Source organism: Truncatella angustata, assembly GCF_020726525.1.
Source record: "Truncatella angustata strain MPI-SDFR-AT-0073 chromosome Unknown BKA67scaffold_2, whole genome shotgun sequence".
In the NCBI taxonomy this organism is placed as follows: domain Eukaryota; kingdom Fungi; phylum Ascomycota; class Sordariomycetes; order Amphisphaeriales; family Sporocadaceae; genus Truncatella; species Truncatella angustata.
This window is the reverse complement of record NW_025763382.1, coordinates 1137504-1151820: the sequence shown is the minus strand read 5'-3', so window position 1 is coordinate 1151820 and position 14317 is coordinate 1137504. Positions and strand designations below refer to the sequence as shown.

General features: G+C 47.1%; 4 protein-coding genes across 4 annotated transcripts; 2 read left to right on the top strand and 2 right to left on the bottom strand.

Moving 5' to 3' along the window:
• Positions 1–307: 307 nt before the first annotated feature.
• BKA67DRAFT_654873 (prion-inhibition and propagation-domain-containing protein) lies at positions 308–1352 on the top strand (the record flags this gene model as incomplete). The annotated part of the gene is made up of 2 exons (XM_046106634.1): positions 308–851; positions 922–1352. 2 exons carry the CDS (start codon positions 308–310, stop codon positions 1350–1352), a joined length of 975 nt encoding a protein of 324 aa, XP_045960775.1.
• Positions 1353–2409: 1057 nt separating this feature from the next.
• Positions 2410–4171, top strand: BKA67DRAFT_159169 (S-adenosyl-L-methionine-dependent methyltransferase). The gene is made up of 6 exons (XM_046095157.1): positions 2410–2820; positions 2879–2937; positions 2991–3115; positions 3172–3355; positions 3417–3974; positions 4034–4171. The coding sequence occupies exons 1-6, from the start codon at positions 2704–2706 to the stop codon at positions 4077–4079; spliced, it is 1089 nt and encodes a 362-aa protein (XP_045960774.1). The 5' UTR covers positions 2410–2703; the 3' UTR covers positions 4080–4171.
• A 410-nt stretch (positions 4172–4581) lies between these two features.
• BKA67DRAFT_654871 (Intradiol ring-cleavage dioxygenase) lies at positions 4582–5768 on the bottom strand (the record flags this gene model as incomplete). The annotated part of the gene is made up of 3 exons (XM_046106633.1): positions 4582–5007; positions 5067–5341; positions 5399–5768. The coding sequence occupies 3 exons, from the start codon at positions 5766–5768 to the stop codon at positions 4582–4584; spliced, it is 1071 nt and encodes a 356-aa protein (XP_045960773.1).
• A 1793-nt stretch (positions 5769–7561) lies between these two features.
• BKA67DRAFT_687971 (drug resistance transporter) lies at positions 7562–9956 on the bottom strand (the record flags this gene model as incomplete). Its single annotated transcript, XM_046109063.1, has 7 exons — positions 9525–9956; positions 9319–9470; positions 9157–9280; positions 8891–9097; positions 8496–8840; positions 8020–8450; positions 7562–7884 (listed from the first exon to the last, which is right to left on the bottom strand). Exons 1-7 carry the CDS (start codon positions 9614–9616, stop codon positions 7562–7564), a joined length of 1674 nt encoding a protein of 557 aa, XP_045960772.1. The 5' UTR covers positions 9617–9956.
• Positions 9957–14317: the final 4361 nt, after the last annotated feature.

The following is a 14317-nucleotide window of genomic DNA, read 5'->3' as shown; positions in this document are numbered from 1 at the left end:
CCGCATCTGCATGGCCGCTGCTACACCCGCTAATCCCACTGCCCTGATTGGATGCCTCGCCGAATCGACTGGTCAGGGTTGAAGCCAGTGGTGGTGACACAGCAGACCCGGCTATTTTCCATTCCTCCAAAACTCATCCAACGCCGTGAACGTCCCGCCGCCATGTAATCGCAAAATCTTGGAGTAAGGACCTTAATCGAGCATCGTCAGCATTAAATTGGGCGGATACAGTTCCTGAGAAGGCGGCGAAAACTATTAATATATCTCTCAATCCTTCGTCGATTTTAGCAAAGCCCCCAGTAGGAATATGGCCGAAGCCGCGGGTCTGGCTGTTGGGACGATAGCCCTCGCAAGTTTGTTCCAAACCTGTCTCGACATCCTGGACTATATCGAAGATGCGAGGAATATCAAGAGCGATCGCGAGCGGGGAGACACGAAATTGGGACTGCTAAAAATCAGGCTGAAGCAATGGGGGGATGACCTGCAAGTATTGTACCCTGGTCGCGAAGATGGAGGGCTGCGGGAACATTGGCCTGAAGAAAGCGGCACGATAAGCAAAAGCCTTTTAGGCATCACTGGCATGCTCAACGATGCTTCAAAGCTGAGTCACAAATATGCACCATACAGGATAAAACTCAATTCTTGGTATATTGTCTGGAAGCCTTCCAAACGGATATATAAGCCAGATCAACAAGAGATTTCCGAGAAACAAATTTGCCAGGGTCTTACATCGCTGACGCAGCGTACTACTTGGGCTTTCAGAGACAAGAAAAGATTCAACTCCTTATTGGCTGAGCTCGATTTCTTCGTCACTAATCTGGAGAAAGTCACTATTCGGGTAGTGAGATTTGGTCAGTACTTGCCCTTCTGCATGACGTAGTGCAGACACCCGTTATCGCCTGGCTAACCTAAACCTCGTAGACAAGCTTGAATTGGAAAGTCTTTCAACGAGTGAAGGAGACTTCAAAATGAATGGAATACACACATTGGCGGATTTTCAAAAAGAAAGCACACGGAAAACAGTATTCGAGAATTCTGCTGGGCGTACAATTTCTGGCCGTGTCCCGACATCAGGTACTGTCAGCAAGGAAGTACCTGAAAAAACCTCCAATGCCACCCAGTCAGCTGAAGGCCACACATTTAAGAACAATTCCGCCAAGGATAATGGTTTTCAGCATGCAGGTGATCATGGAAAAGTCGATCCTAATGCTAAACGACACGAATTCACGGGTCACCAAGCCGAAGGCAATAGTATGCAGTTCATGGGCAATATGGACGGAGATGCTTCCAAAAACCTCTTCCAGCTTGCATTGAGTCGACATACTGCATCTGCTCATTATTCCAAGAATTGAGGAGAATTATTGGCGGAAATGGGTGCGTTTGGATGCATGGAAACTTTCGCGTTATCACGTCGTTTCTGCATAGTTCGTTGCATTGGAGACACAAGTCGTATAACTGCTGGCTATGGAGCTCAGGCATGAATATGAAATTTTCATCACAACTACATTGTCTGGTTACATTTTGACGGTCAGCAACCATAGTTACATGCCCTTTAAATTGGCGCGCTTCGGTGTGTCTTCTTCAAATCCATACCCAAGCTCTGTCACAGAAATTAGGAAAGCAGACAAACCTGCGTCTGCAGTCTTTTCCGGCGTTGTGAATAGTGACTACATACCGGAAACAGGACGCGATACGATTTCGCAGGCATTTATTTCTGATATCATACACAGATACCCCACTGGTTTACAAGTCCGTTATCATCCCACGTTCATAGGCAGCCCGCATGTTATTGTCATGTCCATATAACCTAGCAGACTGTAGAGATACGGACGGAGGTGAACGCAAGGTGTACATGCTGGTAATTGCTTGTCTGGTTGGATGGTTGGTTGGTTGGTTGGTTGGCGGCGTTTGAGAAAGTTGATTTCGACGGCGCGTTAATTTCTCCAGCGCAACTTCGTAACTGCAAGGCGCCCCCCTGCCTGGAACGCCATTCTTGCAAGGGTTTCAGGCTGATCGCACGTGGAAGTGGAAACAATTCTTCTCCGGTGCCCTGGCGCTGGGTCCTTGGTGATGCTGCAGATCCAAAAACTCCAAAGCCTATTTACAGTATTCATTTAATCATACAATCTGAGCAAGCGCAGATTCGCACATGCGCTCTGAATTCCAAAGCCCATTTGGCGCGTGGATCACTCTACAGCGGCGTACCCAACAAAACATAGGAGCTTTTCATCCTTGCGCATCCATGCACTGCTAAATAAGATCCGTAAGCAGCGTATGCCAAGTCGTGAAGCACAAGTAGACAGACACGCCCCGGCAGACGGCCGAGGCGCTAGTTGACAGGACTACCCGCCAGCCCGCTTGCTGTCATCCGGGAATAGTTGACCAGTAATGCAGCCATGTCTGCTAAGATAAAAGGCGCAATTTGTGGTTCGCAGGCGTGGTACGCCTCCATCACACTCCTAGTCAGTGGAGGGTTGTGGTAGTGTACGTAGTAGACAGACGAGATAAATCTCAATTTAAATGCCCCCTCTATTTATCAGCCCTCCCTGGGGTATGGGAACTTAGTGTATTGACGGTCCAGCCTATTAAATCTAGTGCTTCCACGGTCATCTCGGATCAGAAAACCTTGTTTTCACTTCACTTCTTACTTAAATCCGGAAACTAAGAGGCGTAAGCAGGAATCAAGAGTGGTGGCCCGTCATCATGGCATCTCCAACGCACGATCAGGATGACGCTGCACAATACCGGGAAATAAACGACGGACAACCTTCACTGTCTCAAGCGCCGGCCGTGATTCCAACGCTGAACCTTCCTCGAGAGGTAGGAGCATGCAGGTGTGAGCTATTTCAATGGTAACATAGGCTAAATGGTGTATCAGGAAAACGATGATAACTCTGCCGGGGATAATGATTCTGCGATTGATATTGAAAGCTATAGGTAAAACACGTATCTCTCCTGTGCTCGCGCTCGCATGCTTATGAAGGACCTAGGAGTTCTACGTATTCCATTACATCTAGTGTCGCTGAAAGACTTGAGGAAAATGGGCGTACTTACCATACTTATAAGGAAGGCAAATACATGCTCCCGAATGACGAAACGGAGTTGAACAGATTAGGTTCGTTTTTAAAGACAAATCGGATGAGTGAATGGGCGATCTCTGATGCAGCGCAGATCTTCAACACCGCATGTGGGAGATCACGCTTGATGATCAGCTCCACCTAGCACCGCTCGAGCCATCTCCACAACGGGTACTGGATATCGCTACGGGTTCGGGTATCTGGGCTATCGATTTCGCAAACAAATACCCGTCCGCTGTGGTTACCGGTACTGATCTGTCAGCCGTACAACCAGAATAGTACGTTATTGTCAGAGGCGAGTATGTAAGCTGCGTGTAAGTTATAACTAACACGGAGAAGCATTCCTCAAAACTGCGAGTTTCAGATCGACGATGCTGACGATGAATGGCTGTTCTCGCGGCCGTTCGATTATATACATGGGCGCGCCTGCGCTACCTGCTTCAAGTCACATAGAGAAGTTTTCCGGAAAGCCTACGACAATCTCAGGCCGGGCGGGTACTTCGAGATGCAAGACCTCGATTTGCAAACCTCGGAGGATGGCAGCATCGAAGGCACGACGTTAACTGTTATCCAGGAGAACGTGCACGCAGCCTTGGCGTCGGCCGGCATGCGCTGGGATAACGCGAGTAACTATCGGCAGTGGATGGAGGAAGTGGGTTTTGAGGATGTCACGGAGATCGTTTATCGATGGCCTTCCAACCCTTACTGGCCCTCAGACCCTAAGGAAAAAACGTTGGGAGCCTGGTTCTTGGCGCAGGTAGGATGTGGATTGCTCGAGAGCGTGTGTACGAGGATCTTCATGACAAAATTGGGTTGGTCGAGGGAGCGGCTGAATGAGTTTCTCACGAAAGCTGAGAAGGATTTGAAGGATCGCAAGATCAAAGCGTATTCCCCGGTGTAAGTGCTTCGGATTCCAAACCCGAAGGATAGACGGTGAATGTGCTAATTTTACATAGGTATGTTGTATACGGCCGCAAGCCGAGGACACTATCGGCTGAATAAAGTGGGAGTACAAAGTAAACCGGCAGTGACCGACCTACACCTGGGTTATCGTAATTCACCTTGAGTACATACAAAAAACTGCCTCTGACCATGTATAACACTTAAGCCAATTTTTGATAATTGCATATTAATTGCCCCGACTCTCCTTGTTGGTAGTCGTTACTCTTTCGTATTCTGCTACTCATGCATCGAATGAAGGCCAGAGAAGTTGCATGTCATCTAACCTCGAAACGCCTTTACGACTCGATGGCGCCGGGGCTGGAGGCTCACATACTCGAAGAGGACGATGTTCTTTTGGTCAAATTACAGAGTTCAAGGCATCAATCAATTGGACGTGTTAAGCTAGATATTAGCGAAAGCCAGTAGTAACACAAGCTTTCACCGGATCGATTCGCGGAGAACCTGGAAAGGAATAATCAATCTGAGTACAAGCAGACTCATATCACGGTATCGGCACCCTCACTAAGCCCCCTTTGTGGTGGGCGCGAAACGATCCGCATGACTAACGAGCCTCAGGTGGAGGACCACCCGGACCACCCGGACCTCCGCCATTGCCTTGCTCAACACCACCATCTTCGTAGTAGATGGCGGCCGGGTTGATGGTGCTACGCAGCGTTGTATCGACACCCAAAGTTAACCAGGCCAGGAAGCCATCCTCGATAGTATCGCCGATCAGGACATAGTTAAATACGGGATCATTGTCATTCTCGACCTCAGCCGCAAAGACGCGGTCGTCCTTGTTCAGTGTGACCTGCTTCGTGTTGGCGTTGTAAGGCTCCAGAAGCTCGACCTGGTCCCGGACCGATTGATCCCAGAAGACTTGGCCGATATGGGACGCCGACAGATCAAAAATGGTGCCGTTGTCTCGGGCGGTCGCGTTGGCGTGGAGGATAGTGTGGATGTGTGTCGCGCGTCCGCCGTAGTGACCCTTGGATTTCATTAGTCCGCTAACATCTCACATGTTCTAAGGTACAAAGGCATGCTCACGGGAAAAAGAGTGTCAAACTGCGCAACACCATCCTCGTCGGTAGGCTGAATGCCACGGAGCCAGGTCGCATCTAGAACGGAGACGTCCGCGGTGTTTCCGTTGCCACCGTTCGTGGTTCCAGAATAGACACCAGTAGTGTTGCAGTTGAAAATTTCATAATACGCCCCGGAAATTGGCTCGCAAGTCGTAGCGTCAAGAATCTGGAAGTCGTAGTGAACCGGAATACCTGCCTCGGCTTCGGCCAAGTCAGTACGAATGTACTCGCCAGCAACGTCTATTCGTATGTTAGTGTTCCTGGTCAGACCCACCTGGATTTGAGACGAAAGCTTACAGTAAGGGCCGCTTTCTCCCTCAGGAGTCAGCACACATGACTTATTGGTCGCAAATAGCTCCGCGATGGGCGTGTCCAGGTCGTACCCCTTGGCAGTCTGGTTGTGGTCGGTATTGAGGACAGACTCAAGATCACGACGAGTCTTGATACCGCGCTTCTGGCGCAGAGCTTCCACTGTCTCAGCCCGGCGCTTGACAGCACGTTCTTCGAGTCCGCGGGCCTTTATTTTGGCTGCGCAGTGGCTGACATCGCTACGGGAGTATTTCAAGAATTCTGCTCGGCGAGCGAGCTCCTGGTCGATGCTGCCGCTGCCATGAGCTGAGACCAAGGTAGACGCAAAAACGCTGGTGAAAACGATGGAGAAGCGCATGTTGAACTGGATAATTAGTGTTAAACTGCGTTTTGTCCCGTTATCATGCCGTGTGAATAATCTTTTTGAAGAGTGCTTTGGAGATGTTATATACTTGTTTTCATCATTGCTTCTCGCTTGTTACTCAAGATTACGGTCCCGCGGGCCCGAGATTATCGTAATTCTCCATGTGACAGGACGTTCTCAGTATAATTAGACAAGTTTCATCCACGAAGAGTCATCGCTTGGTTTCGGAAGAATTCGAGTGGGATCCATGGTCAATATGCGGGCTGTTGCAATGTCATTGAGTAGCTGTGCAGCGGCCATTTTTCCCAAATCCTGAACAGCGGTTGTCTCTTGGATCTTGGTAAAGGTAATCATAGATTGCCAGAATCTATCATCCTAATTGATATCTCAAACTAAGCTCTGGCAATGAGCATCATTTTATTGACCATATGGTTGCTGAGCTCTACAGGCAACCATGAGCATTATCGGATACTAGTGAAACTATTGGATCGCTCCTACGAACATCACAAAAACAGAATAAGTAAGTATTTCGCTCTCAGTGCCCACTCGTATATATCCATGAACCATGGTCATCGTACGAGACGTTGAGCAATCTAACTGGGCCAATTGAGCCGCCAACTTCCTCATTGGTGTTCCTGGAAGCGTTATATGTTGCAACGTTAATGGTCTTGGCGGCGCCAATCAGTACACTCGTAATGCAAAGCCGCGTAAGCTACTTGGTGAGGGTCTGTAAGCTCAATCTTGCCAGTTCACATGCATGGTGTTTCCTCCATATTGTGTATTTAGACGACCCAGTGCGCTTTCATGAGGAGCAAGGCGATCAATGCTCTGTTCGCGTATCCTTGAATGTGATGCCCACAGACTTGTCATTATGTAGCAATGATATGAAAGAGCGCCTTTGAGGTTTGTAGTTTATTATAAAGATATAATAGAAGCTAGAGCTTGAGGGCGTAACATTTGAAGATATGGCAAATATGGCCATGCCATTGATGGTGAGGGTAGTGCTTTGGTATTAAAAGAGTCCCTATGGAGAGCAGAGCTACCGGGAAAATGATGCCTTGTTTCTCTATATATTCAAGTAATCAGGGATCAATTCCCTGATAGTAGAGGCATGGTAGATCTAGTAAGCTTGGTAGTCTTTACAAAAGTTGAAATAAAAAGATCATGCATATCTATTCATGATGTCCCAAAAGGTTAATCAAATTCAACTTACCACCACATCTGCTGGTGGTGCAGTTCCTTATTGTATTACGAAAAAGATTCGAGGGTAAAATGTTTATTGCTAAATTTCATAGTATGATGTTCGTTATCTTAACAAGCAAAGGCAGATATTCGATTCGTATAGAGAGAGAGACCGAAGGTAATTAAACTATGGTAAATGCCTTTACTTACTTTCCCCTTCTACTAAGGTTAGTACATATAGTAAGTGAATCAGGGCTAAAGATCGCCAGCCTTTAGCGTATGCTCCCACAACGTACCACACCACGAAAACCCCGCCCCCAAATACCTAATGCAAATGTTACCGCCCATTCATGAAATTGCAGTTGGCCACCAGAAACCCCTACGAGTCATTCGTTGCGTTATACTGATCTTCTCGCATACATACTCCTAAGAACTACTAAAAGTTTTTGGGTGGGTGGGTGTGTGTGTGTGTGTGTGTGTGTGTGTGTGTGTGGCGCGTGACTGAACGGCATTTGTGAATGCAAGCTAACATGCCCCCTTTAGACCAAAACCATACTGCTCTGTAGCACACACAATCCAGTCGAACGCCCCTCGAGACTCTATGTTCAGGGGTACCTTGCTATTTCGTCCAGCTCTGTCTCGCTTTGGTCCAGTCTTGCTCCTAATGTATCTTTGGCCATTGTATGGCTAGGCATGGGAGGGGGGTCAAGCTCAAAGGCAAAGAGACTGGCGATTAGCCCGGCTGCAGAGATGCAAATCATGACCTTGATATCATCGGTGAATGCGGTTGCATATGACGTTTTGACTTTTTGTTGGTTTTCGATCGTAAAATATTGCACAACGAGAGGGTTATGTTGAAGCGCACGTAGGTCCTCAGGCGGAATAGTTTCAGTGAGGTCGCTCTGAATCTGCGTATTGACAATGATCACTGGATTGATCAGTGTCAGAAGTGGACGACGGCATGGCACAGCGCCATACCTGTACATTCGTTTGAATCTAGCGTGATGCTAGATTGCGAGACGGGAAAGGAGATTGTCGGCTCAAGGAACCTTCTGGTACTCACTACAAACAGCTATACCAATAGCACCACCAAAAACGCGGGCTTGCGCTATAGCACCCTGTGCTACTGCAAGATCTTCAGGATGCGAACGAACGGAAATAAGAATTGTAGCAGATGCGAAAGACAGTCCGACACCGAGACCGAAAATTGTCTGATATCCATACTGGGCCTCGATTGCAGTTAGGACATTTGAAAGTGTCGAAAGAAGACCGACCCCTATTAGCTGCAGAGACGAGGCTAAAATGAGCGTAATTGCTGTATTATTTCGTTTTGACGAAATAGCCCCTGCAAGAAATGATCCGAAGGCGCAGGCACCGAGTTGTGGAAGAAGGTGAATCCCCGCCATCAGCGAATCGTCGCCATTGACGATCTGGAATCTTTCAGGGAGAATGATAATGATCGCCAAGTATGCAAACCCAGAGAAGAAAGAGCAACTAAAAACATTAGTAAACCAGAGCCAAAATCAAAGGGGTATATACCTTAGCGCTGCAACAAAAGGTCGTTGCAGCACCAATCGCATTGGAAAAACCGGCTGGATAGATTGGTATCGGTAATATCCCAAATAAACCTCCCAGCTAATAAATAATGCCCAGCTAACAGCTGCAAGTGATAAAGTTAAAACAATAACCGGATCATGCCAAGCATAATTGAAAGTGCTAGCTTCTTGCAAGGAGTAGATGAGAAAACTCGAAGCCGAGAGTATCAGGATATTGCCGACCATGTCAGCTTTGCGTAGAATTTCGTATAGGCCGCCTCGGGCTACGTATGTCCCTTTTGGCCATGCAAAGAATATTCCGACAAGAGCTGTGATACCGAAGGGAACACTTCACGATGATTAGCTTCGTGAGCCACGATCAATGGAGCTTCATCATACTTGACGTAAAAGATCCACCTCCAACCTGCAAACCTTGTGATTATACCGCCCAATATTGGTCCTAGAACAAAGGAAATGGCAAGCGTCATCCCGATGAGAGCTCCTAGAAGGCTTGGCTTGTCTGAAGGTCCGACTTCAAACAGTCCAATTTGGGCTAGGCTATAGAGGCCGGAGCCACCAATGCCTTGAAAGGCACGGTATATGATTCTTGGATTGTGAATATCAGCTAGGATACCTGAAGATTCCCAGTGTGATTATAGACATACAGAGAACGCATATCCGATGCTAAACCGCAGGCAAGAGAGAACCCTGCAAACAGTGTCCAGGCTGCGGCAAGCAAAGCTTTTCGCCCAAATATATCGCTAAGCTTGGCAAATAAGATGGCAAACCCTAATCAAAAGTCAGTAGGTGAAGAGCGAGAGGACTACATTTCTGTGGCAACGTGCCCATGTATGCCAGCAAGTAAGATAGGGCAACCCATGGAGAGTTTAGGAAATCATGTAGGTCCACCGATATGGACACAAGAGAAGTGCTGATGATAGACGCGTCGATACTCGAGAAAAGCAAACCCAGCAATAGTCTAGTAGTGTGAGTATGACTTGTAGGCAAAACTGTTCCGACTCAAGTAACTAACATGGCAACAAGTGTTGTCTGACGTTGGCGGCTCAACGAATCTTCACCATAATGTTCATCGCCCTGGGAACCAGGGCGCAAAGAGTCTTCCATCGAGTCGCTTCTAACGAGACCGCTGAGGTTTCGATTGCGGTGCCGATTTGCCAAAACGAGGAATCTTGTTGATCCAACGATTAGTTCCGAGAGAAACGTCTCGACTGTCCGCAGTGCTGGATAGTTGTTTGAATAGAAGCTTTTGTGGTCTTGGAGCTGGTCCGTACGTCAAAAGTAGATATTTCAGGTGGATGACGCTTCGATGATCCGCCAATGTGTAAACGTTCCAAAGTGGCGACGGAAAGTCCAGACTACGCAGTGGAGACGACGACTTTACGATCGCAACTGCGAGTGCATGAAGGTAGCAACTGCCACCAAGGGTACCTCGGAAGCGGTTTCCATCAAGGTCAAAAACCTCAAAAGATGGTCATTCTCAGAACTGTCCGAAAACGCTATATAGGCGCAAAACCTTTTTTCTGAAGTATTTGTTCCGCAAACGGATGGAATTGGCTGTTGACTGATATAAGTACACAATTGCTTGATCCAGGCGGAAAGCTACGCTGTCATCCAATTAGCCTAAGATTTTATATCTTAAACCAAGATGATGAGAACAGACTGACTTGCCTAATGTATGGTCAAACTGTCTGTTGTGGAAAGTGTCTTATCCGAAAGGAATGCACGACGGGATCGTACCTACAAGGAAGCATAGAAAAGTTGAGCACCGCTGAATTTGTAGACCTGTTGAGTACTACAACTTTTCTTCACAGTCCTTGAGTAAATACTTGTTTCGCGTGTATTGCACAAAAGTTGAATGTGGACGGTGACGGGTGCTGTGCTATGTGTGACAAAACATTTCGGGTAGCCGAGGTTTCTAATGTAGCACGAGATCTGCTCGACTTGGATTGAAAACTGTAACATGTTAATGACATTGTTCGTTGGCATACACGCGTTTCAAAGACGGGCCTGCATAAAGACAGACCGCAAGATTTCAAAGTCTAGTGAAGGGGAGAAATCTTTTACAGATGTGCGAAGCTCTTTAGAAGCAGCAGAATCTGTCTGGTGTGAGAAATTGACAAGACTCGGCAGTTGCAGATAGATGTTTTGGTCCTGCTGATCATCTATAAATTCAGAGAATATCTAAAAGTCGGATTCGAGGTCTGACATATTAGAGTCAGTATTTACTTTGCCTCGTAATGCGGATATACGGCGTCATGGAAATGATCCAATACGAAGTTGCGGCACGCTCGTAAAGGCGGCTAACGTGTCTATGTACTTATTTGGGACAGCAACCAGGACTCGATCAGAGTTGTCGCAGAGCGGTTAACTAAACCGGTATTAAATATCAGCTATGGCAAGTCCCTGAGAGATCATGCGGATTCCCGCCTCATGGAATGTTAAACAAGGTCAGCTCGTTGAACAATGTTTGAGGACGAAACACCTGCTTCAAATAGTTGAGAGAACAGTCTTGTATAATACCAGCGCATTAAAAGCGGGTAATATTAAGCTGTCTTCTGCATTCTCGCAAATTTCTTTTTTTCAAAATCGGGCTCATCGATCCTCCGCACGTAGGGGGACGGGGGGTGGATATCAGACTATTAGTCTGGTAGAAAACCTCATTGAGAGCATACAAGTATGTTATTTTGACACAATACCCGGTTCTCATCATTTTACCGAGACATTGGTTCGTATGCAGTAAGAATGGTTGGATGCTCATATCGCACACCGCCTCCATCCAAATCAGGCATTGCTTGGTGAAATCGCTACCGCTTACGGAAGACAGTTGAGCTACTTGTCCACAGATAGATGACAAATCATCAATTTAATTTGGTTGGGTTTTCAGCATCTTGCCCTTGCCATTCAGCCATAGACCGCGTTATGCAAGCGAGTTACTGGTTCTGGGTCAAGTTTCTCCTTCCGCAACAAGCTGGTGACACCATAGGCTGCGCCCCAGCAATAAGTCTTAGGCGCCGACGAGGTATTGGCTAGAATGCGATGCACAACATACAAGTACTTGTTGCATATGAGGGATCTTTTGAGCAGCAGGTTATCACACCTGCGAAGAGGTTCTCAGATAGTCAATTGAGGGTTCTTGCATGATAAGATCGCGGCAAAGGTCCAAAGCAGTCATACGGACGCAATCATAAGGAGAATGCGTAGAAAGCGGATGGCGCATAATTTTGTACTACGTGTGGATTGACCTCCAATTCGGTCGTTGAATATAAAGCGGGGGTTGATACCTTGGAAGCGTTGGACGCCCTCCTTATTGCCAAATATGCTGAACTCCGAGCCGAGACAGCATTGTTCATTTCACCTAACCTAGCTAGTTCCCATTCTTGAAAAATTGCCCATTCTTCGGAGCATACCAAGTATGCTATGTGCGAGGGGGGCATCTGCATGATCAAGCACAGAGTCACACTCATTCTCACCGGCACAGCATGCGAGCACCGTATGCCTGTAATCATCCAACTGGCCTCCTTTGCGCTTGCGAGAATGAAGCTATTGCTGACGTTCGCATCAATAGAGTGACGCTATCGATGCAATGAAGCAAGCAAACTCCTTGATACACCTAGCCTGCACGATTTGAAGAGACCAACTCATCAGCAACCAGACCCAAGCATGGCGATCTATTGTACCGGCGCTTACGTACTCTCATCAATCGTAGCGTCCACTGTGACCGCTTGAGATAGTGAGCGGTTGAGTCAATTACACTTACGCATCACGCTACGATGCTAGAGCTCGACAGAGGCACAACACAGCGCATGTGTCAAAGTTAGTCTTGTGTCCAATCAGAACTTTGCCTCTTTATCAATACATTGACAAACTCAACGACTTCGGCACGGTAGGCAATCTTGAAAGTCGGCTTCTTGCTGTCAGATTTCACGATGAACTACAAGCTTTTCTGTGCCGATCAAACGACCGTTGGATCACCACCGAACATATAGCACGGTTTCATAAGGCTATCCTGTCCATAACTTACACAGTTTTTTTTTCTTCTTCTTGGTACTTTGTCGATTTCGCCACTGTATATGGATGACTGATAAATTGCCCAACTAAATATCTAGTACAACGTTCCAATGTACTAAGCAAAACTTGAGCTGAACTTGAAACATAGTCTTGGGGGAATGGGCGATCACCATGCTCAAACTCCTAAGATTTCACTTTTTCACGCAATTTGGTCGAAATTCCTTGTCACATGCCAATCATCAATCAGCATCAAATGGCATGTGCAGGATTCAACTAAGTAGTCACATCCGATTCGGTGCAAACATGGAACACCAGGCACGACAAGCTTCTCATACCTCCACTAGACTAGGCATGAACCTGACCATGTTACGGACGTATACTGAACGAACTGTCGATACCGAACCTCCCTTACTTAGCTAGAAGGGCCTTTTCCACCCCTTCGGATCACAACATACTAATTTTCCTTCATAAACATTGTCCAGCACATCAAACCCGCAAAACGGTAATCGCCATGTTGGTTGATTTCAATTAATAGCCAGTCACTTCCCACACTCTGGTTCATTATCTACATCATGCAACATAGTTGGAGCATAACAAGTGATTGGACTTTGAGCTATGTCTAACATCCCTGGTGGTCCCTAGCTCAGACAAGAGTTTGGGGTTCACTATCGAGCCGCATAACTGCTCTGCGGCCACGCATTTGCCCAGGTCGTGTTGCCACACTCGCTTTAAAAGTAAGCGCCGCCATGGGATATGGACCTCAAAGACAGGCGATCTAACAACTCCATGATTAATAGTGCTCCATCAAACCTTGAACACTGGCTTCCGGCTCGACCTTTATTTAGCATGTGGTCCCGCCAACTAAGATCTTAAGACTACCAACAGCCTGTCAACCGTGCATATTATGGCAATTTGCCGGCGGCCTGTGCCTCTCCGTCCGGTCTCGCCACGGATAGGCTATGTCTGTCGACACATGGTCGGGGTGCAGTCAGCAGCAATATGCGGTCACAGTCACATCTCACGATCTTCTTAGTTGACCGTGGGTGGAATAATTGGCCAACTTGATTTCGTATGGTCGACGCCGCACTCACAATGATGGCAATGTATTCTGTTCCTCATCTAATTCGGTGGAAAATAGGATGCGACATCGTGATCTTGTGAGTTCACTGGCTTGTTCCCTTTATGTTTTCTTGGCGCCTTAGTGCTTATAACCCGCCTCAGCCCCTTAAACAATAAGTATATTGTGTTGGTTGCATGAGTTTCTGATGTGAGGTTACCACCGTTGTTTGGATCTTATGTGTCCTTCGCATCAAACGTCTCGAGTTGATACTTTTCTATTTGTCATGAAAGCCTTGCACGTCCGCAAGAACAGAGTACAAATATTATCTTGATATAACCGCACCCGTGCGCCACTCGTCGAGGTCTCTTGGTGTCAACAGCTATCGAAGCATAGTACAAAGTTACTTGCCACATGGCCGGTCACATATTGGCTCAACTGGTCTTCGTATCCTGACAAGATTTATCATATGAAATTTTGAATATGACGACGAACTATTGTTGGATCATCAAGGCAACTGGCAATGAATGTGGATGGACAAACTAGCCTTGTTGAGACCTCAATGTTCCCACACGAAGTAACTGTAAACACCACCGGAAGGAGCTGGTTTGGAAGGCGCTACTCATTTTGCCAAATTTGAAGTTGTCATCCAAGTATTGGCCACCTGACCTCAAGCCTGGTATCGACGAGGAGCTTGAGCTCAACCTTTGTAAACAGGAGCAGCACAGCATCAGTCCACG

Bases quoted from the DNA above. Each gene is read 5' to 3' on its own strand.
- BKA67DRAFT_159169 (XM_046095157.1), top strand. From the start codon at position 2,704: ATGGCATCTCCAACGCACGATCAGGATGACGCTGCACAATACCGGGAA. The intron at 3,116-3,171 runs GTTCGTTTTTAA...GATGCAGCGCAG, and splicing joins AACGGAGTTGAACAGATTAG to ATCTTCAACACCGCATGTGG. The intron at 3,356-3,416 runs GTACGTTATTGT...AACACGGAGAAG, and splicing joins TCAGCCGTACAACCAGAATA to CATTCCTCAAAACTGCGAGT.